Below are 26,649 nucleotides of genomic sequence, written 5' to 3'. Positions count from 1 at the left end.
AATTCCTTAATGTTAAAGATAAGCATCCTGATCTATCAAGATACTTGTGGATAACAGCTTTCTGGTGGTATTGTCTTTGTAGGTGCACATCCCATCCCTGTCCTTACTGTGAGTTCATTGGAGTCCCACTGAGTTGGCCAGATACATCTTTTGTTGAGTATGAGGATGCACATCTGGGGCCCATAATATGTAGCTGCTGTCTGCAATTAAAGCTACATTGGAGCCACAGTGTTTTTTAAAGAATTATATAAATATCCTTGTAAATCTCACAACACTGAGTGTATTCCTCTTGATATATTATTATGCTGAAAAACTCAAAAGGCTTACCATATTCCTCAAGGGATGTATTCTATACCTTATCGAATTAGGCTTCAGTACTAACTACTGTATCTATCTATGGATGGTTTCAGAAGTGGCACAGTCATACTTCCAAAACCAGTCCATTGCTAGTTGTATTAAATGCATAATTAATAGCATTTTAGTCACTTTTAAGTCTGGAAAAATGGTGGCATTCATCTTAATTGCCCCTTTTAAGAAAATGATGCTTCAAGTTACAAACTTGGTTTAGGTCATCTGAAGATGCCAATTCTCTCTCCTCAAACTCTTTACAACCTCTCTTACCTAAGCTGATGTCCTGTGGCTTGTCTTTGTCTTGTCTATCTTAGATTGCAACTCTTCAAGGCAGGAAAGGAGTCTCACTGTTCACAAAGAGCCAGGTATATTTACAGCACTATATACACATTAAGACTTAGCAAGAGTTATGTCATGAGGACCAAAATATTCAACTATGTATTTGAACAACAGTCTGAACAGCTGATTAACAGCTTTCCTTAATCCTTTGCATTAACTAAATTTGGGATTCCAGGGTATCAAATTGGCTTTAGTGGAAGCTACAGTTAACACAGCCATATGCCTTCTTACCCTTGTGTCATACACAGTTTGATCAGCTTAAGTTTAATGTATACTTACATTGACCTTTTTAGGACAAGACAAACTAGTAAACAAGTGGTGTAAGACTGCATAAAAGTATCAGTTTGTTAGGGATAATTATAAACGAAACCAAAATAAACCTCTGAATGATGTCAACATGTTCATTTCAGCTTTATGTGGTACAGTGCCAAATAGTCACCATTATGTTTCAGAAGCTTGGGCAATAGTTCCAATCTGGCCCCTTGTATCACATCCTTTCTTACTTCAATTTAATATTTACTTTAAAGGATCTTTTAATCCTTTTTAGTCTGACAAGTTCTTGGACTACAGTAACTCTCTTGAAAGGTAGTAGACTACCTCTAAGGAGACACTTGAAATTCTACACTAAAAGTACTTTGCTTCCGATTCGCAAATCTAGATGAAAACTTGAATCACTACTGGCCAGTGATGTGGATTGTGGTGGGAAAATTAGCATCTGTTTACATGTCAGAGCAACTACATATGATGTTTGGTGAAAATTAGTTAGGAAAAGCTGGGTTCACTGCAGGGTGAGGTAACTCGGTCAGTAAATAGCACCATATCTGTGGTCTTCCAGTCTGTAGCCCAATAATTTTTAAATCCCTAAATTGTATTTATTTTGCAATTAGACACATATTCCTCCAAACTTAATCAGAAAGAACTTCTGCAGCCACTGAAGTAGTGGCTGTTCTGTATCTTTCAGAACACTTACATAAAACTGGTAAATCTAATTGTTATAGGTAACTTTATTACCTATAACTATATTACCCAGCACATTTATAGTGATATACTGATGAGTCTTGTAGAGGCTCTGCTGTTTCTGAGATGGTAGGCCCAAGAAATAGTTCTTCGGACTCCACTGAAGAGGTCCAGTGTATTCCAATTCAATTCCTTTTCTACTCAGTATGTCTTCATAAATATTAGGAAAGTCTTTATGGATACATGACATAATCCACTAGCACTGTTTACTCATTTCTCCCATTCAATCGGGGTGTAAGCTGGGAGAGGCAAAGAGGGTAAGCGGATCTTTCAATGGATTATACTGTCTGTATAGAAACAACAGAGAGAGAAAGTGCCTGGACAGTAGGGGAGGGAAAGGTTAACTAGTGGAATCCATCTAGAAATCAGAAAATCTCAGTGGTTGGTCTGAGGATTGTTCTTCCTGTAGCCTGCAACATAAACTGTGATGTAAGTCATGGAGCTAGAGAAGTATGGTTCTTCTTTGCAAGTGGGACTGCAATAATTACAATATTACTCTGTCTTGGTGGGTCCTGCCTTAGACAAAGAAAAGGTTCTATCTCCATTTATCTAAGTGGGGGGGGAGGGGAGAGGAAAAACTGATTCTCCAAAGTTAGCAAGGTTTTGCTATTACATAGGCCCTCCTTTGAATTAAAAAATATTTGTTTACATTTTATATTTAGCTTGATGAGTTTGGAAGGGGTAAAAATGTATGCTGTTCAAATATTAGAAGCTGAGTATTGGGGGTTGAATGAATACAGGACTGTTGCTGAAATGGTGGAAATTAAGTTGATTTCAGAATCCTGGGACCTGCTTGAGGGAAAAAGAAATGGAAGAGATGGGAAAATTTCTGCCTTTAGCCATCTTTGTCTCTGTAGAGTGTGTATGTATGGGAAAGAGTATAAAGTCGATTCCTTAACTACAGAAAATGAGGTGATTCTGCTCCAGTCTACCTGAGAAGCCAGTATTTACTCTGGATTCTTACAAGTGTAGTAGTTAGAGCAGGGGTAGTCAAACTGCAGCCCTCCAGATGTCCATAGACTACAATTCCCACGAGCCCCTGCCAGCATTTGCATGGACATCTGGAGGGCCGCAGTTTGGTCTAAGTGTTGGTCTAAGACTGGGGAGACAAGAATTCAAATCCCCACTTAACCATGAAGCTCACTGTGTAACCTTGGGCTACTCACATGCTCTCAGCCTAACCTACCACATCAGCAAACTTTGAGATAAATATTTCCTTTCATACACATATTTATTTATCCTGATCGTGTCACTGAAGGAGTTCCTTCTCATCTGACAGAGTCCTCTTTCTTGGACTGAGGTTCAAATTATTACAAGTGGGGAAAAAAACTTATATTTAAAAAACCAAAAGTTTGCTGATGGTAAGTGGTTTTTGAAAATATAAATAATCTCATCCTTAACACTATTTTGCTCCCTTATATATTTGGAAAACAGCCTCCTGGGAGGAGACTGTCTGGGGTCCTGTCTGTCCAGGTCCACCCTGATTGACCCTTCCCCTCCAGCTTCCACCCTTCCTCCTTGCCTGCTAGAAGCCTTGTGGCTGTGGCTTCCATTGTTGCCCACGTGGAGAGAGGCAGCGACACGGTTTTGTGGCCCGCAGGTAAGCTCCTGCTGGGAGGGAGCCAGGGTGGGGAGTTTGTAGCCTCCCTGTGGGCCACAAAGCCCTGTGGCCACCGGCGGGGGGGGGGGGAGGTGCCACTCCCTTTAGCCCGCTTTGCAGGCCAAAGGAAACCGCAGCCACCCCCTCATGCCCTCCTGCCTGCCACTCCTTTCAAAGCCCATTTTTAAAATATTAGTATTAAATACTAGTATTAAAATAATTTTGTACAGATTACTAACAGGAGTGCCAGATCTTTGCTGGCAGTTCCCTTTGATGTCTGTCAGTGCCTCAGGCACTCGGAGGAGGAATGCGGGGAGAAGGGGCTAACAAAACCAAAATGTGGGGAGAAGGGGCTAACAAAAGCAGAATGCAGGGCATCCCCATGTTAACCTGGAAGAGATACCGATGCACTGATGTAACACTGGTATGCCATGACATCTTCCGAAATTGTTCCTGGGGGATTCAGACTGAAGCATTCATCATTCCTAAATTTGAGCCTGGGCCAGGTTCAGCTCTATGCCTTCCCAGGCATGTTTTATAAAGTATTAGTAATCATCTGTACACCGCCCGTGGCGCCGCGGGCGCCACAGACTAAATAAAACAGTAAGCCCTCCTGGGGCGGGATGTGTCCGGGATGAGGAAGGGTCCGGATTGGACCCTTCCTCATGACAGACAATCGGAGGGACCAATCGGCAGGTGCGAAGCCCCTGCCGATTGGTCCCTCTGATTCCCAGCAACTGTGAGCTGCGCGCAGCGCGGCTCGCAGTTGCTCCCGGCCTGACGCGGCGAGAGGCGCTTCGCGCCTCTCACCGCGTCAGGCCGCCGCCCGAGAAAACCTCTGCCAGTTGCTCCCGGCCTGACGCGATGAGAGGCGCGGTGAGAGCGCGGCTGCCGGGGGCTCCCTGCCCGGCGGCCTGACGTGGCGAGAGGCGAAGCAGCCCACCGACGCCCAACCCACCTGAGCTGGGGGCACCGGCAGCAGCGGCAACGCGATCGACGCCGGTGCCGTGATTGGGGGCACCGGAAGAGCCGCCATTACTCGAGGAAGCGGCGCCGCGAACGCCAGCGCCGCCCGCCCAGCAAACGGCCGTGCCCGGCCCGTGATCGTCGGAGGGAACATGCTTTGCCGCGCCGCCGAGGCCTCGCTCTGCCGCGGCAGCAACTCGCCTGCCAGCGCCACGGCCCGCCGAGAAGGAGCCACGTCAGGAAACGACGAGGAGCAGCCTTCAGGAACCGTGGAGCTGCCGCTGAGGAGCCGCCGCAGCCCAGCGCGCCGAGGAGCCCAACCCACTGAGGAGCCGCCGAGGAGCCGCCGCCCACCTCCTCTTTAAGGTCGCCTTCCGTCCCTTGCTCTGGCCACCGCCTCCTAGCGCCCATTGTATCCTTTATACAATGGGCTCTTTTACTAGTTAGGTCTATAAGAGAATACATTTCTCATAATTCATGAGGCTGGACTTTTTTGATCACTCAGGTTTTCAGTCTTCATGTGCTCCTAGGTCTATGACCATACCTGGCATTACAGGCTCTCTCAGTTCCATGTAGACATACACTTTCTTTAGAGTTTTCTATTAAGTTTCCTCAAAGAGGTATCCCTGTTTCAAACCCCCCCCCTTTTTTAAACATTGTCAAAGTGATAGTCTGGGTCTGGATGGCTCAAGATCACCCAATAAGCTCCAGTGGGGATTTGAATTTGAGTCTTTATTGCTCTCTTTTTTGCCCCTTTATCTGACATTCTTTACACAAGCATACTTCCTCCTCCATGTCCACTGACTGATCAACCAACAAAAATCCCTCTGATTATTCCATCTATTTACAACATTTTGAAAAGGACAAGAAAAAGGGACTCTCAATATTAATTATTAAAGCCCTGGAATCCTTCAAATAGTCATTTTTATTTAGGTTAATTTTCTGCTACACTTTTAAGGGCATGATGATGCATTATAGGGATGCCTTAGGCTGATCCTGCATTGAGCAGGGTGCTGAACTAGACGCCTGCATGGCCTCTTCCAACTCTATGATTCGGTTTTACTGGTTATTTTATATATACGCTGCTTGGGAACTGAAATTATCCTAGATCTTAGGGATGTGGCACAAAAGCTATCAAGCTAATGTACAATGATCTGTGTAAATTCTTAAGGCCTTTTTAATTCAGTCAGTTATACTGAAGTCTGAGTAACTGAATCTAAGTGGGTACCATACCTAGCTTGCATCCAGCCTTTAGGCCACAGTGGTTTCACCTCTGTCTCCATAAAGGTCTTGAGGTAATCTTCCGCAGTCTGGCTTCTGTTTGGCTCCAACTCATAACATCCTAGTTTTATCTTGACAAGGTTACACAGCAGAGATCTGTTGAAAAAGAGCAGACAGGCTTGAGTTCAACAGCCCTCACCATTAGTATGTCAAAGTTATCTCTAAGCCTCATCCATGCACTGAAACCCAGCTGGTTCCCTGCATAGAAATCTATGCTACTGTACCCTATTATAAATTATATAATACAGTTTAGTTTTTAATTTCCCAGAGTCAGAACTTCATTGTTTTCACAATTTAGGACTTATTCTAGATAGGCCAAACTTTTACAGTCAGTATATCTAAATTCCAAAGTCCAAAATACATATATTTAACCACTGGATTATCTAGACATAAAATCTGACTGAACAACAGAGGGTAAAACATAAGGATATTGTGGAAGTTCCAGCAGGGCCCTGATCTCTTCGGGAGCTCATTCCACCAGGTGGGGTCCAGGACTGAAAAGGCCCTGGCCCTTGTTGAGGTCCGACGTGCCTCTTTAGGGCCAGGGATCTGCAGCCAGTTGGAAGTGGCAGAGCATAGAGCTCTTCTGGGTGTATAAGACATGGAGGCGGAGCACCCACATACAGTGATCGGGGGAGACAAACATTTCTGGGAAAAGAGTGTCATAATTTTGGTGCTATGATCAAGAAGGCCCTCTCACAGGTTGCCCCAAGTTTAAACTTAGAAGATAGAAGGTGCATCAGAAGATAATCATAGTGGTCATTGAAGTGGTCATTGAAGGCAGTCTTCAAGATATGAGTCCCAAGCCGCTACACATTAATGTCAGCACCAGCACTTTGAACTGAGCCCAGAAACAAATTGGGAGACAGTATAGATGGACCAAGACTGGAGAGGTATGGTCCTAGCAATCCAATCCAGTCAACAGCCTGACTGTACTAATGGATACTTCTGAACAACACATATTAGCCAAAGAGTTATAAAAGTAAATTCAATTAATTCTATGTATAGAGGCTGAAATATACTACAATTCAAATTATTTCACATGGTCTGAAAAATGGTTTATTTGCAAATATTTCTTTTCCTGGCAGTTGGCATCTGACTGTGCTGTGACAATGTCCTCACATGCCATTATATATTTTAAAAAATCAAATGGATAAACAGGCAATATTGTATCACACCTCACTGTATCATCCCAGTGGAATTTCTTTCTTGGTCCTGCAACCCTCTTTCCTGGCTTCTCATCATCTTCCTCTTCTGAGCCATTCTTGTCTCGTTCATCTTCTGCCTGCAATCTGGACCAAAACCAGTAACTGCTGTGTTGGCAAAAGACAGGTGTACTTATTTCTCATAATTAGATTACAAATGTGAAAAGTTCTGAATTAGTGTGAAGAGGAACTGGGCAGTATGAACCTAGGCAGTAGTGAACTGGGAGAGAAGGGACTATGCAGATCACTGTTATCCCACTCTGATAACCTATGAATAATATTTAAACACTCTCTACTGTACACTCAGGGGTATGGCTCAGTGGTAGAGCATCTGCTTTGTAAGCTGAAAGTCCCAGGTTCAGTCCGTGGTAACTCCAGTTAAAATGTTCAAACAAGTAGCTGCTGTGAAAAGCCTCTGCCTCAAAACCTGTAGAGCCCCTCCTAGTCTGATTCCGTATCAGGCAGTTTCATATGTTCTTGTACTTAAATTTTAAAGGTGTTTTACAATCTTAATGCCTAGAAACTTGTCCCCCCCTTATAAGTTATTTTCTAAGCTTGAGTGAGGATTCTACAGAAACACACATAGCACAGATGGAATAAAATTTTGTGTTTCCATCTCAATTATCTGCCATATTTGTAACTTGTAGGGAAAACGCTCACAGGATAACTGAATGAAAGTAAAAGCAAGCAGTCTGCTGAAGGTGATTAACTAGTACCTAGACTTTGAAACACTGCAATGAAGTAATGATAAGTGATCAAGGTCTATCTCTGTTTCCCACCACTTCTTGAAGGTTTTCATTATGGCTGGCTTTCCTCAGATCTTACATAATATACTGTTCACTTCCAATGAAAGTTTCTAAAGAGCACCCACAAAACAATTACAGAAAGCAATACATGCACCCTCCCCGAGGCAGTGTCTGCATTTCGATAACCCTGCTTTCTTCCATGTATTCTGTACATTAGCCAAATATATCCCATGGCTTTACATACTTGGCATTCTTAGCCTGACTGTGTGCCTGGCAGTCCTCCTGATATTTGAATAACTGGTCAGGCATGACACTGATGACAGCCAATTTCAGTTTTTGCAAAGGTTCCTTCAAGCGGTCATCCTGAGAAGACACAAATGTTAGAATAGTGACTTGAGCCAACTGACATGTGGTCCTTTCTGTTCTGAACAACCTCAAATATATCTTTCATCTCCCGAAGCAACAATTTGGTTATTAATTTTAACAAATTCTTTTTGCTCTACTCCTGCCCACGAAATTCCATACTGACATCAAAGTGGTTTAATATATTAGGAATGAGAGTGCAAATTATCTACTTTGGGGATGGTCAAATTTTAACTTCTGAGATGCATGTGGCTCCTACAAATTATTCTCTGCCCCCACCAGACTGGGAGCAAGGCATTGGTCATGACCAGGCAAGTACCCAACTCTGTTCCCTAGGATATACCTCAAAGATAAGAAATGGTTAATCTTGGCCACCCACAATTTTGTGCGGGGAGATGTGGGCGAGGCTATGAGAAAGTAGCATGTCTCTCCTTGCAGGAAACCTCCCATTGGGAAATGAGATACCTTCCTGGCCATTATTCTAATAATATATTATATATCTGAGAGGATCTACACCCTTTCCTCAATCAGCTTCATCAAGAACATGGCCTACAGGTCCAAGAACTGATAACTCCTGTCGGAACAATCTACATTCCAGCAGACTTGGGGAATTGGGGGAATCTGTGTCTAATACTGGCTCAAGACCCTCTCCTTTGCTTTTCCTCTATTACATTCACACCAGTCCCATGTTGTTCCTTTCACTACCATGTTACATGTATCCTTATGAATATTCATAAGGAAAGTGTAGGAAGGGAAATCCCTTCCCTGACAGTTAACAGTTACAGAGAGTTAAGCTGGAACGGTCACTTGAAATAACTGCCTGATAACATTTGGCATTTCTGTACCCCTTCTCAATAACCTAAAGGCCACAAACAAGAAAAATAGGACAACAGCAACTTATGAGCCCATAATTTCCATCAAGAGGTTGAGATAATTGTTAAAAAGCCACTGATACTCACGTAGGCAACAAGCAGAAGTTAGTTTCAAATCTAAGCTGTCATGAACTCTATCAAAAATAACTTTCACTGTGAAAGGGCTTGAAACTCAGTAAACTGCAGTTCTTAGGTTTAAATGGGGTTTTTCCTGAAAACATTTCCTTCAGTTTGTAGCCTCTAATACATTTAAAATATCCATGGATTGAAAGCTTTATTGTACAGGAAATCATGTCTGACCCATCTTTTATAATCTACCCTCACGTATAACTACATTGCAGATTCTTTTACCTGAACATTGAGGTGCAGCTTCTTCAGACGTTTTATCAACGTGTCCTTATTGCATGGCACAAAAGCCTCGAGGTGAGCATATACTCCACTGCGTATATTAGGACTCAGTTCCTGTAACTGCAGCTCAATACTGACAAATGGAAAACACATTTACAACTAATGAGCAATAGTTGAGTTAGGCAAGGCTTCTATTTGCAAGGCTTCCTAAGGACATTTCACATTTTATTCATTTTTCAAAATTTATATCCCACATTTCTGCTCTCATGAAAATTAACAAATTAAAAACACACATAATAAGATCACGTTTTTTAAAAAAATTACTTTAAAACAAACAAAAAACACAATATTAAAACAATAAATGCCAGTGATAAAATACATATATAAAACACAGAAGAATAAAAATGAGTACACTGGGCGGGAAAGAATCACTAAAAAAAGGCTTCATCCACTGGCACAAGACAGTAATAAAAGGAGCCACAAGAGTCTTCCCAGAAGAAAATTCCATAGTTCTAGTGTCATGATCAAGAAGGCCCTCTCCCAGGCTGCCACCTGCCTAATCTCAAAAGGCAAGGGCAGCTGAAGCAGGGCCTCAGAAGATAACCCCAGTGGCCAGGTAGGTTCAGAGTGAGTGGGCTGACCTTCAGGTATGTTGGTCCCAAATCATATAGGACTTAAAGGTCAACATTAACACCTTGAATTGTACCCAGTAACAAAGTGGGAGCCAGTATAAACTGCCATGCTACTGCGTTCTGCACCAAATGAAATTTCTGAGTACTTTTTAAGTGCATCCCTAAGTAGAGCACACTGCAGTAATCTAATCTAGATGTAACCAGGGCCAGCACCATAGTTGCAAGAAAAGCATAGCTTTAGTAAATATTTGGCAATTTAAAAAGAGCAAAGATAGAGCAGAATTTATGTGTGTGTGTGTGTGTGTCTTTCTGATCTCTCCATGCTTCCATGGCAAGGTGTGGTTGCTGACTCCAAGCCGACTTCTAAAATGAGCTTCGCTGCCATGCCCTCCAGCCCACGCTTGCTGCTCCCTCCACTCTCCTATGGAGAACTGGTGTGTGTGTGTGTGGAGGGGGTGTGTTACCCCCTAGCCATAAATAAATTGAGAAGGACTTACTCCAAAAGGATATTGTTCATGTCCTGTGTGAAGAATTTTTTTCTGCCTTCTTCATCAAAGAGCTTGGCAGCCTAGAAAAAGCAAAAACAAAAAGACAACTTTGGATACACTTTATCTCATAATGCCTATTTTCTGTATTGAGTTTCCTTTTGCTTGACTTTTAACTGCATGGGTATCGATATTGTCACTTGCCTCTTACCAAATACATCTTTGTGTAGCATACAAGCCTACTGAAACGCAACATTTGTTTTATTAAGAAAAGTCTTTCTAAGTCTTTCCATTTTGTACAAATTGCAACTGACCCCCAAGGGATAAGCATAAATTAGAACTGAAAATACTAATTATATTTTAAGTCTTCTGATTTTGAAAATGGTGATCAAGTTTAATATAACCTGTGTTAATTATATAAGGGGTAACATAAAGTGGCCAAGGCTGCTACTGCTTTTGTCTAATACTGTTTGAACATACAAGTCTTTTACATAAATGGTTTCCATGTAACCTTTAGTACTACATATCCTGTCCAAGTTCATGTTTACTTCACACTATATCTTCTCAAAATTCAGCACTAAGGAAGCCAACACTTACAACCCTAAGGTCTTCAATGCGCTTTTCCAAATGTGCTGGCAGACCTTCTGGGAGGGCAGGCACCTGTTTCAAAGCCAGGACCTCAGAGGTATGAGAAGGCTGAGTAGTACTTCCATTTTCCCCTGAAGGTTCAGATACTGGGCTACCATTGGAAGTGCCATCAAGCAGCCTATCCAAGTCAATGTCTCCCAGCATTTCTAGGGCACTTTCGGCTTCCTGCAGGAGCTCACGCTCATTTGTGCTGCCAAAAATAGAAAGAACTGGGTCTGCAACACTGAGGTTTAAGTCGGAGATATCATTTCCAGCAGTGGCAGGGGCAGCAGGGAGTTTATTGGGTGCAGAGTTGGAAACTGCAGTGGTGCAATTCTGGGTCATTTCTTTGTTCTTGAAGGCTTCTTTCTCCTTGTGAAACTTTTGAATCATAGCAGACAGTGTGCAGGTATCCTTGTATAACTTCTTTTTCTTCTTTTCAGATTTGTGTGAATTTAAGGCCATCACTCTGCCAGAAAAAAGGAGTAAAAGTGACTAGAGCTCAATGATTCATTCCCAAATAAGTTTCAGTTACCGTCATAATTCTTCAGTATACTTGTAATAGACTATTTACCAATTACTACTTAGTAATAATGTATCATTTCCCACATGTCAAATTGGTTTCAGTTTCAATTGCATAGTAAGGTTATCAACAGATATTTTGTAATCTTATTTTCTATAAAGCTTTGCAAGTTACTTTAATTTGCTTTACAATGTCTTCAAAAAGGGCTGAAATTTGCAAAGTAATTTTTACACAGGCTTCCTCAGTATTTTGCACAATCATGTCTGTATAAACTTAGAAACAGCAGAGATGCATCAGAATAAGAAATTATAAAACCCATGCTTATATTAATGTTTATGCTACAATTTTGTATAATACACAGCAAAAAAGTAGCTCACAATTTCTGACATAAATTGTTTACCTTTAGTTCTGAATTCATTTATCCTAGAAATAAACATAGATGAGCTTACCCAAGCTGCTTAGAAACTTTCATCTTTCGAGGTTTTTTCTCCTTTTCTGCCTCTTCCTCTTTCCGTTTGCGTTTCTTCATTCCACGATCCTCATCATCTTTCAATTTAGCTACCTAGAGTGGAAAGTGAACAATTATAGTTCACCAAGGAAAAAATCTAGTGAGAGTCTGACTCATATATGGAACACATACTTGCTGTGGGACTCCATAGTCCTGGCCCCCTCCTGCTCTGACACACACACACTCCTTCCCCCCCCCTTGCCTCTCCCACCAGCATCTACTTCCTGGTCCCTCTCCCCTAAATTCCACCCACACACATCTTCCCCCCTACTCTCACCTTGCCTCTCCCACCCACATATCCTTTCTGGGTCCCTTGCCCCTCCCCCTCCTTACCTGCTGCAGCTGGAGTTCTGCGTCCGTCCAGCAGTGGCACGCCAGAGCTCTTAGGTCCAGGGCTAGGCCTCACTACACTGCAGTCTGTGCATCTGGCTGCTTCCCAGGTGTGCCCTGCTCTGCATATGGTGGGGCCGAGCTGGGAAGTGGGGTACTGCTGTGAACAAAGCTCCAAGGCCCAGGGCTGGGCCTCAGAGTGCTGCTGGCAGTGGTTGCACATCTCCTCACTTCACAGGCCTGTCCCACTCTGCAGAGGACGGGGCTGGGCTGGAAAGTGGGGCACCACCACCAGCAGTGGGGCACCACCACCAGCAGAACTCCAAGGCCCAGGGCTGGGCCTCAGAGCTCTGCTGGTGGCAGCTGCCATCTACTAGTGCTCCTAGTGCTCCCCCCCCTAAGATGGGACAACGGGTGTCATGTCTGTTATCATTTCTGTTTGAGGAAATGCACGAGTAGGTGTGTTCCACATCAATAATTCTATAACGGAATACTACCATTCAGCTTTTAGGATAAGACCATGATCCATATGGTTTGGCATTTTATTTTCAATAGTGTTTGGAAACTTACACACCAGATATGATGATAGTTAAACTATGTTTGTTTGCTCACTATCACTGTTCATTTAACACCCTACGGTATAGATATTAAAATTGGGCTTAGAGGGGTTGCAGAGACTGTATTATAACTAGCATGATTGCATTTGTACTATGTCACTATTACCTTCTAGGAATAATTACAAGTTTGACTTTAAAACTCTTAACAACTTCAGCTTACAACTCTCACAAATAGCTTCTCCCCATTTTACCATCACAGTCAGATGTACTACAGGTTTATGGTAGAGCACATGGAATCCCTATAGACATTCCCACTAGCATCCCCAGCTGGAAAGATCACAGAAAGAGATGTCTGCTGACAGTCAAGTAAATAATAGGGTTATATTTCATATTTATTTATTTGATTTCTTACCCGCCATTCTCAGCAAGCTGGCTCATGGTGGGTTACATGCTAAAAACCACCATACATAAAACTCCCATTTAAAACTCCAATAAAATTATAAAAACAGTAGTAACAGCATAGTGGTTAAAAATAACCCCATCTCTACTCTGACCAACTCCCCGGCGGGCACCACAGAAAACATGCACTGCCAATATTTCTGGTGGATCAACATGGTGTATATCTTCCTTGGGGGGGGGGGGCGTCTGATGTTCTACAGCAGGGGTAGCCAACCTGTGGTCCTCCAGATGTCCGTGGATTACAATTCCCATGAGCCCCTGGGAATGGAAATTGTACTCCATGAACATCTGGAGGACCACAGGTTGACTACCCCTGTTCTACAGCACTGGCCTCAATTGTAGGCCTGTCAGAAGAGCTCCATCTTGCAGGCCCTACGGAAAGCTGGAAGCTCCTGCAAGGCCCGCAGTTCTTCTGGGAACTTGTTTCACTAGGTAATGGCCAGGACCGAAAAGGCCCTGGCCCTGGTAGAAACCAGGTGATCTTCTCTGGGGCCAGAAATGACCAGCAAGTTGGTACCCGCAGAGCGCAAGGCCCTGCCAGGGACATAGGGCAACAAGCGGTCCCTCAGATACATGGGTCCCAAACCGTGTATCACTTTAAAAATCAGAACCAAAACCCTGAACCTGATCCGGGCCACAACTGGGAACAAATGCAGCTGCCTCACCACTGGCTGGATATGGGCCCTCCAAGATGTTCCTGTGAGGAACCTAGTGGCCACATTTTGCACCAGTTGCAATTTCCGGGCCAGAGACAAGGGCAGGCCCACATAGAGCAGTTACAGAAGTCTAGTCTGGAGGTGACAGTTGTATGGATCACCATGGCTAGGTGGTCGGAGGACAGATAGGGCGCTAGTAGCCATGCCTGACAAAGATGGAAAAAGGCCTCGTGGGCTACTTTTTTGACCTGTGCCTCCATGGTCAATAAGGCATTCAAGGTCTCCCCCCAAGTTCCTGGCCTGGGGAACTATGATCAGTTTCGCCCCAGCCAGGGCGGGTAAGCGCGCCTCTTGTTCTTCCTACTTCCTTCCCAGTCATAGGACCTCCATCTTGCAGGGGTTGAGTTTCAGGCAACTCTGCATGAAAGTCAGTACTACGCAGCTTCATGATGAAGTAACTTAACTGGATCATCCATGCACCGTTCAAATACTAATAGCATGTAGACAGTCAAAATTAGAACGTGTTAAATATGTAATTTGATATGAAGACTGTGATTATGGTGACGTGCTTTAAGGCAGTGGTTCTCGTCCTTCATAATGCCGCGCCCCTTTAATACAGTTCCTCATGTTGTCGTGACCCCCAACTGTAAAATTATGCAAGTGTTCTTTTACAGAAATTAAACTGACCAATGGCGTGATGATCCATTGCTCATGATTGTATATCAATTGTTTTTTTTTCTGGTGTTTCTTAGTTCAGTTCTGCCTCTTGTCCCACCATGCTGATCTCACTCTTTTCCGCTGCTCCAGACGGACGAACGCTCTGTCTCGATCTACCTCACAAGGCTGTTGTGTGGATGGTGCCCCCCCGGCCAAGCTGCTTGCCCTGCCGCGACCCCTGTGAAAGGGTTGTTTGGCCCCCAAAGGGATCCTGACCCCCAGGTTGAGAACTTTAAGGTTTTCAAAACAAGCACACCAATGTATAAAAAGGACTGCTCACTTTAGATGGCCTGTGTTTTTTGCCTTCAATAAAGTCTTCCTCCTCAGAGTCAGATGCCTGACGGAACTGCAGAGTTCCAGTGTTTATATAAAATCCTCCATATTTAGTAGTCAAGGAAGCCGGAACCAATTCATCATACTGAGAAAGAAATAGAAGAGCCAGGTTAATAGAGGGCTACTACTTTAATAACATGAAATGATTATTTGGATACACACTTTTCTTAGATGCTTTGGGCTGATCCTGCGTTGAGCAGGGCGTTGGACTAGATGGCCTGTATGCCCCCTTCCAACTCTATGATTCTATGATTTGCTATGCTCTGTAATGCAACACTGAATAGGACAGAGATTTTTTTTTTTTGTCATCAAGTCACTGCAGACTTATGGTCCCCTCATAGTATTTTCAATTCAATAGACATTCAAAGGTGGTTTGCCATCGCTTCCCTCTGCATCTTGATCCTGGTTTTCCTTAGAGGTCTCCCATTCAAGTACTTCCTAGGTATTTATCATAGAAGTATGATAAATAATAAATAAAATAGGTCAACCCTGTTTAGGTTCTGAGATCTGATGGGATCACACTAGCTTGGGCTATCCAGTAAGGGGAAGAATCATATTGAGAATACTAAATATGCTTATACCACCGTAATCATGGCACTGTAGGACTCTTTATCGTCTTCAATTTGCTTTTAAGCTTTGCTTTGTGTGGTGTACAGTTCTGCCAACATTTCCACCGATATGGTGGAATAAGGATGGATAGATTATATATTCTGGTTTATCTTCAGATCACATAAATCTTTCAGCTTTTAAAAGGATACACACACACACATACATATGAGAGTGAACCAAGTATGCTTATACCACTAGACTGATGGAAATGTTACCAGAACTGCACAACACACAAAGCAAAGCTTAAAAGCAAACAGAATGAAAATAAGGAGTCCTACAGTGCCATCAGTATTAAAGTATCTCCACTAAAATTTACAGAGTGATGGCTTGGCATTGATGTAATTTTTTAAGATAAACATCCATCATGCTTCATCTTCAAGTTGAGCAGGTCTACAAAGAGTTGGCCTGGAAGGAAGATTTTGTGAACACCTCAGAAGCTCTTGGAAAGAAGAACAGAATACAGATATAACAAATAAGATTCATTAACTCACAGCTTCTGAATTATCAATGAAAGGATCAGTTTCATCATAGCCATAGCCTATGTCAATGAGATCCTGAAGCCGGTCCTTCCGATGTTTGTGGGTCTTTCCTGCCTGAAACATAAAAGAACAGGCATTTTGGGGCAAAATATTGTTTGAAATAAAACTGAACATTGGAGGCAGCTTCAAAGTCTGCAATAAAACTGAAGCAATGTCATCAGAACACAGTTTGACTTGTTCAAAAGAGCTAGCAAATACATTCAAATCAAAATCCATGATCATCATACAGTTGTGAAAATGTATACTAGAACCTCATCAGGGATACAAGCAACCAACCAACCAACTTAACCAATCACCACTGGAAATTCTTACTTTGTAAGAAATGGAGCCTATAGAACCATCAATTAATTCTCCACATGGACATGTTTGTGGAAACATAAATCCAGAGACTGGAATCATGAACAGAGATTATTCTATAAATATGAAAAAACCTGCAGGTTTTCAGAAAAATCTCAAATATAAAGCAAAAGAGACCCTCCCCCCCAGTTAACTGCCATATAATAGAAAGAACGCCTATAGCTTTAAGAAACAAACATCCTCAGCAGCTATTGCTGGGCACAACCATGTAGCTGGCCTTTAATACTTGGCTTCTGTCAGTAGAAAACAACGGAAGAGGGTGGGTCTTCTGCCATGGCTGTATTGGCATTTGAGGGAGGATTCTTCAGAGCCAGATCCAACAGCAATAATCAGTGATTTGTTATCACTTGACTTAAAATAACTCACCGGAGCCTGGTTGCCTACTACTGACCTTGGGCCAGTGACATATTTTCAGTGTAATCCATTTCAACTGGTTGTTGTGAGGATAAAATGAAAGAGAGGAAAATCATATAAACTGTTTTGGATTCCCATTGTGGAAAAGGGTAGGATATAAATGAAGTAAATAAATAATAGACAATAATTAAATTTTATTTTTAGCCCACTCTTCCAAAAATGCTCAGGGTCAGTAACAGTATTCATAAAACATCACACAAAATAAAATTAAAACATTTTCAATCTGAATCTAGATGCCCCCAACTAATATTCCAGGCTGGGGTGAGGGGAGGGCAGGTTGGCATCAGAATCTTTCTCCCAGAGGTGAGGTCAGCATTTATTTGTGGTGGTTGTTTCAAGTCCTGACCATAAACCTGAGAATAGAACTGAAAATGGGGGTCAGATGTGTTGGAATGACAGAAGAAAGCAGGAAAAGGTGATGCAGTAGGGGTTGCCAGGAGGTGAAAAGGAAGTAATAATGTAGAGAGGGGTATGTAGGGGAAACTGAGGTGCTCCTCCCGAAATCTTGCCAGCTTTTAGTTAGGGGTTTATCTTGGCAGCATTCTAATGATCTGCATCTGTTTTATGGACAGTATTTATTATATATGTTGTTTATGTCTAATGGCTTTATTTTTAATATTGTGATTTTAAATTCCAACATAACTCAGAAAAGAAAGGATATAAATATTCTAAACAAATAAATGCATAGACTAATCACAGGGCCTGTAAGATGGAGCTCTTCCACCAGGTCTTTGGTTGAGGCCAGAACAAGGAAGATCTCGGGTCCCCTCAATGTTTAGCTATATCCACACAGCAGACACCCAGACTCCTGAGGTGCTCGGTTGAAGAGTGGGGTGAGAGGTCGGGGTTTTTAGCTTCCTGCTGTTTATTGTAGGTTTTTATATTTTGACTTTTTATATGGGGTTTTAATTACTGTACACTGCTGCAAGATGGTTTCTGAAAGTGGTGGGAAACAAACCAAATAATAATTAATGATATTATCTCTCAAAAGCTTACCCAGTTAAATCCTTGTGGGTCTTTAAGGTGCTACTGGACTCAAATCTAACAGACCAGTTTTTTTTTAATCTCCCAGTGGTAACAGGATCAGAGATACTATTCTCTCTTAATGAAGAAACATTTAACTCCTATCTTTGCCTGTTTTGGAATCTTGAAGAGAACAAGATACCTTCCACCAGCTGGAGCAGAGAGCTGTGATCTTATCTTTCTCTGTTCTCCTGAACAGAAGCAGTTATCACTGCCATATGTCAACACTTCCTCATTGTCAGCATCTAGCTATTAAAAAAGCAACAGTATATCACTTACTCTGGCAACAGCTGCCTCTGCCTAATAGGTGAGAGTACTTGCTGAAAAAAAATATGCACTGTTGTGACACTTTTTAAAAGCTATGTCCTGGAGCAAGGATGTCTGCTCCTCCCTCCTTTGGGCTCCTAAACCAGATGGTAACACTGAGACCTAAATGCATGAATCTCTGCACAAGAGATGGGGGCATGAGAAAATCTCTCAGTCTTTTGAGAGAAAGTAATAGTTCTCACATAAAATATAGTTCTTTATTCCTACAAACCAAAGAACAAATACCATAAAGAAAACATGAAAGAAAACAAATTCAGATAACTATTTATTGAGTAAAACCAGTGAAGGATTTTTGGGGTGTAATTGTTTTGGTTAATACATTCAAATGTTCATTTTAAGCACAAACCTATTTCTAAAAAGTTTGCAAATCTGCCTCTGATTTCCTGTATCTTCAATATAAACGTTAAATCTGCACACAGAATAAATACATACATACATTAAGTAGCATTTAATAGTATACCAAATATTTACTACAGAGCTAAATTACATTACATTTTTATATTGCATTGTTGGTGATGCTTACCTACTACAGCATGGTTACACTCTGGCATACCTATTCCTATAGAGAGTTTTCCACTTATCTCAGACAATTTGATTGTATACCACAGGCATGGTTTTGCTGCTTCCACAATTTTCTTAGCAACATGCCATGAAATTGGTTAGAGGCAAAACACTACATAAATTCATCCCACAATAGCACTATCTTATTCTGAAGAGCATCTGTGCTTGGGATTAACAAGACATGCCATCTGGTTTTCGACTGGGTTGTGATTGCTACACCAGGTCACTGTGCAGGAAAGACCAGGGTGGTTACAAGCTGTCCGCATATTGGGAATACTATTTGCAGGACTGAAGATGAGAACAGATTTGTTGTATGTGGAAGGACAATTCACATATTGTTCAGACACTAGGATAACATACACAGTATAAGTAGTGAAACAAACTTTAAGCTGCCCTCTCCCATTGAATATAAAGGACTTTTTAATGTGACTATGCAAATAGGCCTTGCTCAATCAGTCCAATGTGAAACAGGACTGTCTGTGAACAGGGTATACCCGTGTAAGCATTTATAAATGTTGTTCTAAGTAAACATTAAAAAATGTATGCACAATAAGAGGATGGTATACAAGCCAGAGACTCATATTAACTATGCAGCTACATGAAGCAGCAACTATATTTAATCAGCATAATCCTGCCCTGAGTGTAACCTTCCCCTTCCCAATGACCTCTCATAAATGGACAAAGAAAAGACAACTACGCTGGCAACTGGCTTCTCCACCCCTATCTGCAAAACCTATTACCCCATGTTGAACATAAACAGTCAAAAGAAATTGAGAAGTTGCTGTCATAACGGCAGTGTGAGAAATTTCCTTCATGGATTGACCTCAGCTTTCAGTTCCAGTTCTCCTTCAGTATCTTTCCATACCTATCAAATTGCAAATGCTCTAGTATTTTTTTCTACAAAAAATTGGAAAAAGGGAACTGGTACAGATTGCATTTACTTAATACATAGCTCCTGAACTGAGATTTATCTAGTACTATCAATCTACAAGAGATATGAAATTTCTGCAAATGTATTTATTTAAAATTATTTTCTGCCTCATCTCCTGAGACTCAGGGCACATTACAACATAATAAAATCACATTTAGAAGCATGGGGTAAAAGTTAGATTGGGTGGGAATTCAAACATATGCAATATTTATTTTCTTATCCAACTTATTTCACCACTAACAACATAAAAGTGTACTGTTGATGACTTATCATATAAAACTGTACTATTTGGTGTTATTTCTAAGATTATGCCTTCATTTTCTACAAATAAAATTCACAAATATACACAGTTCTTGTGAGATAGCTGCTACCTGATGCCTCCTATTCTACCTTAGAACATGCACCTTAATTTTTGCCATCTGAGAGATAGGGAAAAATAACAATCGAAATTAGAAAACATTCTGTACTAAACAAAATAAAGTATTATTTGGATAGAAACAGCTACAGTAAGACTACCAGCATATTTGGACATCAATATGATCTTCATAACACTGAACTCTTCAATGAAAACATTTACAGCATATTGACTGTTGCCTAAATTTACATGTTTAAAATATATGTTGTATATTTCTACAGTTAACACAGGAACAATCATTATCTAATCTAGAACTCCTATCTTAAGCATTGCATTCATCCTATTTCTTATTTCTTAAGAATTTGCCTTCAATTTCCCAGTTTTTCCACTGGGAAAGTTAAAAGCAAGCAGATTGTTTTTTCCTGGCCTTCCTATTTGTAACCCTGTATCTAATATACAAGGGCTAACAGCCAAGCAAATTTGGACAGTGGGGTCAGCCACAGTTACTCTTGACAATTCCAGAAACCTCCCAGAATGTATTTTTAAATAACTAATTTGGGAATACAATTTATTTTTTTTAAAAACTATGTCTGTGGTTCCATGTCCTGTAGTAGCCATTTTCTAGTTGACTTTGCAGCAGCCATTTTGTAGTCATGTCCACCACCTTGTATCAGAATTCTGAAGGTGCCCACAGCCTCAAAAAGGTTGGGGAACCCTGCTCTACACTCTGATCTCCACACATTAAAAAACATGATTGCAGTTTAAATCCTCATATAATGTGTATATATTACCATCTACCGATACGCATCAACATTATATAAATTTAAGAAGAGTCACAATGAGAAGAAGTCTGCTGACACCTGAACAGTAAAATTGTTAACAGATGTTTACTTACATATTTTGCTTCAAACTTCTTAGCCAGCATTTCCACTTCTTGTCGCTCACGTTCTTCATCATTAAATGGATCTTCAATAACAGTGGACTTTTTCTGAAGGAGAAGTGAAAGATCAATAATAGTTTACAGAAAAGCTTGTATAACAGAAATAAGGAGTTACAGCATCTCTATACTACATTCCTTTGAATGTATGAACATGGCTTTGGCTAGTAAGCTAAATGAGACAATAGCAAATTTATTTTTTCAAATACACCTTTATTTACCCTACCAAAATTCATTTCAAGAATCATTCATTCATTCATTCATTCATTCATTCATTCATTCATTCATTCATTCATTCATTCATTGATTTATAGCCCGCCTCTCACTTTTGTTGCCTCAAGGTGGCTAACAATTAAAACCATAACAATTACCCCATAAAAACCCCATTAAACCAGAAACAGTACATATAACAACCCACAAGATGGCAGAAACAACTATCCCAACTCAATCTACAGGGTCCAGCTGAACAATTCAGCACTAGTTATTATTGTATTTCAAGGGATGCTCAGCTAGGATGGGACCCTAGATCGAACTCTGGTCAACCCCCCTCCCGGCCTCATCCAAACACCTGGTGGAAGAGCTCCGTCTTGCAGGCCCTGCAGAACTTAAGACAGCTCCATTAGGGCCCATAGCTCTTCCGGGAGCTCGTTCCACCAAGCAGGCCCTGGACAAGGCCCTGGCCCTGCTCGAGGCCAGGCAGATTTCCCGGGGTCCCAGGACAACCAACAGATTCCTACCTGCAGAGCAGAGGGACCTGAGGGGAGCATAAGCAGACAAGTATTCAGATAAGTGTGAATAAGATTGAAGGCTGGCCTTCCCTAAATCTACATAGATTATTTTGACGCATGATACACACTGAAGACAAAGTTACACATTTTATAACCTATACAAGTTATGTCTATATGGGCCCCAGCAATATAATGAGCTCGAAAAATTATGATGCTTGTAAAATTAATTAGAACATAAACAGCACAACACCATCTGACTTGGAATTTCTAGGAGGCAGGGATTACCCTGGAAGAAACATCCCTTCCATCTTTCTACCAGCAGCTTGCTGTGGCCAAGGGAGAGGGGGGGTAATCCGGGAAAGGAGATGGGAATCACACAGAAAGGGGCTTCATTTAACCCTTCATTTTTGCTCCTGCTGTTTCGAAGGGAGGAGCAAAACCAAACAGTTAAATGGCTAGGAGCCATTTAAACTTAACAGCTGAACGGCAAGCTTCATGCTGTTCAGCTGTTGGGTTTAAATGGCTGGCAGCTATTTAATCCTTCAGTTTTGCTCCCTCCTTCAAAGCAGTGAGGAGCAAAACCAAAGGGTTAAAACAACTGCTAGCCATTTAATTGTAATAGCTGATCAGCGGATCCTGATTTCCCCGAACAGCTGAACCAAAAGTCCAGCAAATGTCCAGGGAAATGCCCCTTCCATGGACATTGGTTCCTAAACTCCAAACTGACCCAAGTTTGACCCAAAGTTTAATCTCTGAGCCAGTTTGTGCCCATCCCTACCTCCCCTCTCCAACCATTAAGGAGTTACAATATAGAACAAAAAAAAACTTTCAAGCTGGAGCCAATTTTACTCTTTCGGAAAAATATTAGTAAATATCTGAACTGATGAATTAATTTTATTTACACATCTTAAAGGTGCTATTAGACTCAACTTTTGTTTTGCTCCTTCAGATCAACTTGGCTACTCACTTGAATCTACTTTATAGTAGTTTAGCTATGAACTTTACTACTTTCTATAAAGGCATAAAACTTCAGGGAAGTGTTTATTTTAAAGACAATGAATAAATGTTTCATTCTTAAATTATCAGTAATTCTCAAGTTTTGCAGCCTTTCAAAAAATCAATAAAGCAATTTAAAAAGTAACTTCTTAGTTTAAAAGTGACCTTTCTCCATAGGTCCAGGCAGATAAAAGTCAAAGAACAAATCCAGATGTGCTCTGAATTTTTTTGTAAATTATCTTCTATTATTCATACAGATTAAAAATCCTTTCTAATATTATCTGCACAAGCAGCTGTGTGATTTTAGGGGAGAAGGAACAAACAACAACTACAGAACCCATCACATCTAAGGGTATTATGTACCAGCTTCTAGTCATGATTATCTCCGCCCAACCTCCACTTTGGATGTGGCCCACCCTACTTCCCCTTTTTGGATAGGCATTCTATCTGTCCACATCTTCCTCAAAGTGGACCACGGGTGTACCAGCAAAATTTTAGGCCATTTGGGAAAGCTGCTTGGACATAATTAAGGTTTTCGCTAATTGTTTGACTATTTTTTCAAAGGAAAAAGTATATGAGATCAGAAAACTGAATGTGTGAAGTCATTGTGGGAGAGGGGGAATGGGCTCACAGTAAAACAGCAAAGTAGCTAAAGATGTACTGCAGGCCTGAGCTGGGAGGGCCTCAAAATGAGAGAACTGGTTGATAGGTATATAATTTCAGAGATTAGTAGAAATTGTGGCATGGTATTTAAAATTTTTGTGGAAATTCTTAAGTCCCCCCTAGACAAATTAAAAATCAAAAAGAATTCAAGTGCAAATATCTAAATATGTTTTTATATCACAGAGAAGAAATTACAACATTGAGGATTGTGGTACACATAATTTGGTGGTGATATATTATTTCCTCTTGTCCTTATGAGAGTAGTATTGTGCTGGAGAAGGAGACAAATTGTGAGGAAGCAACATTCACGTCTTCCTAGGTCTTAAGAGGAGGAAACATGTACTCCAATATGAGCACACAGCCTCTGAAAAACAAGAGGACAAGCCTGGAAAGAGCTCACTGAATGACAGATACTGCTGCAATATATAGACATAGCTTTGGTAATACAGTGAAAATACACTGTCTATCAGTATAAATACTTAAAATATAACTTTGTGTGAATCAATAACTCTTGTTTGTTTAAGATGTAAAAATAAGAGTCCTGTGGGCAGTCATCATAAGATAGCCTTGTTATGATATCACATACCAAACTGATATCTAGAGTACTCTTTGCACCAGCAAATAATACAGGTTGCTGGAGGAAGAATGCAACCTTAAAATTGTGCATGTATGAACATGAAACTGCAATAATATTGATTCTTAACAGTGATATCATTGATTTCAGTGACATGCCTGTCACATGCTGGGCTGGCACTGGACTTTTAATAAATGTGATTGTAAGATGTATAATGAGATGTCCCACAATAGGAAGATGGTGGCTTCTTGTATGGCATTTCTAACTCTATTTTTCCTACTTTTTTGGCAGAGAGAGAGGATAGAATTAAGTTTGAGTCCAGTAACATTTTTAAGACCAACAAAGTTTTATTCAAGGTATAAACCAACATGGCTACTCAACTAAACCTATCTCCATAGAACTAGAATGGAAGTTTTGAGCAGGCTCATATACTTTACCAACAAACAAACAGGAAAAAAAATCCCAGTTTCCATTCAGATACTGCCCTACCATGAAAATATACCCTGTTTATTGTACAATGTGGTTTTCAATTTTAGTTAGCAATTCCATAGGATCAAGGGTAATGTAACTGTTCTCCCACACACAAAAAAGCCTTGCTGTAATAGTTGTAATCCCAATCATGCTGAAAATCAAGCAATTCAAAGTAATACTAATCACAGGAGTACTGAAGCAAACTTTGGACATCAAGGAAAGTATTGAATTGAATTTGAGTTTTAAAGCAATAGGTCCCTGAAATAATTTTTTTGATGCCACAATATATTTTAGGTATTATAACAGTAGGTAGTCTTGATGGACTTTGACTTCCAGTATGATAGATGCTTACTACTAACTCTGACACATTGGCCATTTGAAAAAATTGCATTAATTTTATCTTGGCCCTTATAACGATATATACAGAAAGAAGTCATGCCATGATCCTGATCTGATCATAATCTGAAATGTGGAAATCAGTTATCCTTTCCCTTACGATTCCTTCTCAGCATGTGCACTGCAAGCCATGATACCTTGTAGTAACATGTAAGAATACATATAAGCAGTTTACAAGTATCAGTTGGTTCCTAGGGTACACTCAGCATTTGTTTGAGATACAACTCGTCATGGGACATACCTACAAACATCAAACAAACCTTAATAGAGTAGAATGAAGTATTTCTAAAAGCACTGACTGAAGGTAAGAAAAGCTACCTTGCATTTCACAGCAGAATATTAGTCTGGCAAAAGATAAAGTTAATTTACTTACTTGGGACAGAACAAAACTAGAGTCCAGTAGCACCTTTAAGACCAACAAAGTTTTATTCTGAGGAAGCGTATGTGCCCACAAAAGCTCATACTTTGAATAAAACTTTGCTGGTCTTAATGGTGCCACTGGACTCTAAATTTGTTCTGCTGCTTCAGACCAACAGAGGTACCCATTTGAGTCTTGCTTGGGACAGAATGCTTTCAGATACTACCCAACCAGAGGAACTGGTTCTCCACAGAGCACTACTATCATATGGCTGGGCCATCCAGCTGGGCTTCTTCCAACCCTGGGACAGCCACCTCCATATTAGCCCTCTCTCTTACACAAAGCTCTCAACCTCAGAGGAGCGGTTAAGCGTGATAGGAGTGACAAAACAGGAGGAGCAAAGCGGGGGGGGGGGAGGGGAAATCCATACCCGGGGCTCGCCACACAGCAGCAATTCGGGGTAGCTGAATTCCACGCAGCTCTCCTCGGTGGGGTCCTTCAGCACCAACTCCAGGCGGACCGTCTGGCGCGGCGGCGGCGACTCCTGCCGGTGGCTCTCGCGCTGTAACTGCTGGTGCGGCGGCGGCGGCGGCGGCGGCTGGGGCTCCGGCCTCGGGGGCTCGCGCTGAGGTGGCAGCAGTGGCTTCGGCTCGGGCCGGCTGATCTCGCGCGGCAGCAAGGGCAACGGCTGAGGCTCCGTCCGAGGACAGGACTCGAACGGCTGCAGCGGCGGCGGCTCCGTCCGGCAGCTATCGTTGTGTTGCTGCTCCGGCAGCTTCAGGGCCTCACGCACCAATGGCTGCTCCACCTCGCGAGCCCCTCCAGGCTCTCGCTCAAGGACCGGGGTCTCGCCTTCCCGACGCCTCACGGGTGACAGACTAATGAACGGCACCCGGCGCGGCTCCGCCATCGTCCAACCCCCCCACCCCCCCGTCCCACCCGTCCGGTGTCCCTCCCGCACCACCCACAGCTCCTGCTCCTCCTCCGGTCCCCTCCCCCTAAGCCGGTCAGAGCAGCTCCCCCGCCCCACTAGGTTCTCCTCGCTGCTAACACCGCCGCCATCTTGGAGCCCCCCCACGTAAATAGAAGCAGGCCACTAGGGCACGCATGCGTACGAGCGGGACCTCCGCGGACGCGCTGCTGCACGTCACTGTTGTTATTGCACATATTCTCACAACGTCACCACGGCCCTCGCGATCGCACGCTGAAAACGACGCAGCCCCGCCCACAGTTGCCTTGGAAATATGCACGCCGACCGACCGCAATGTTGTTAAAGGGAACGGGAAAAGAGCTCTAGAACGGCGGATAGAGGACTTCGGAGAACCCGCTGGGTTGGGAGAGGAGAGCCGAGAATAGTAGAGTGCCAATTCGCAATTGACTGACGTTGTGACTCGGATTAAGCACGAGTTATCGCAGTTAAGATATACAATATGTAAATGCTTAATGTCATGTAAGTAGCTTAAAGGTCCATAAAATAGATAAGTATAAACAAGTC

At 41.9% G+C, this 26,649-nt stretch overlaps 1 protein-coding gene and 1 long non-coding RNA gene across 5 annotated transcripts in view; one reads left to right on the top strand and one right to left on the bottom strand.

Moving 5' to 3' along the window:
* The window catches only part of LOC143838252 (uncharacterized), a 37,973-nt gene extending 34,945 nt beyond the window's left edge, over window positions 1–3,028 (top strand). Inside the window, exons 3-4 of the long non-coding RNA XR_013231313.1 lie at window positions 666–716; window positions 2,987–3,028. This is a non-coding gene — a long non-coding RNA (uncharacterized LOC143838252). The remainder of the gene's footprint in view (window positions 1–665; window positions 717–2,986) is intronic.
* The window catches only part of UBN2 (ubinuclein 2), a 56,994-nt gene extending 30,925 nt beyond the window's left edge, over window positions 1–26,069 (bottom strand). For 2 of the 4 annotated variants that reach the window (XM_077339288.1, XM_077339290.1), the window contains exons 1-11: window positions 25,585–26,069; window positions 20,927–21,019; window positions 16,016–16,117; window positions 14,863–15,000; window positions 11,805–11,917; window positions 10,803–11,301; window positions 10,218–10,288; window positions 9,092–9,221; window positions 7,750–7,868; window positions 6,733–6,867; window positions 5,507–5,650 (exon numbers count right to left, since the gene is read on the bottom strand). In XM_077339288.1, coding sequence (XP_077195403.1) covers window positions 5,507–5,650; window positions 6,733–6,867; window positions 7,750–7,868; window positions 9,092–9,221; window positions 10,218–10,288; window positions 10,803–11,301; window positions 11,805–11,917; window positions 14,863–15,000; window positions 16,016–16,117; window positions 20,927–21,019; window positions 25,585–26,064 — 2,024 coding nt within the window. In that variant the 5' untranslated portion in view covers window positions 26,065–26,069. The remainder of the gene's footprint in view (window positions 1–5,506; window positions 5,651–6,732; window positions 6,868–7,749; window positions 7,869–9,091; window positions 9,222–10,217; window positions 10,289–10,802; window positions 11,302–11,804; window positions 11,918–14,862; window positions 15,001–16,015; window positions 16,118–20,926; window positions 21,020–25,584) is intronic. The other 2 variants (XM_077339289.1, XM_077339292.1) reach the window with 1 other exon arrangement.
* Window positions 26,070–26,649: the final 580 nt, after the last annotated feature.

Source organism: Paroedura picta, chromosome 5 (assembly GCF_049243985.1).
Source record: "Paroedura picta isolate Pp20150507F chromosome 5, Ppicta_v3.0, whole genome shotgun sequence".
NCBI classification, from domain to species: domain Eukaryota; kingdom Metazoa; phylum Chordata; class Lepidosauria; order Squamata; family Gekkonidae; genus Paroedura; species Paroedura picta.
The sequence above is the reverse complement of the archived record's forward strand: the minus strand, read 5'-3'. Positions and strand labels throughout refer to the sequence as shown.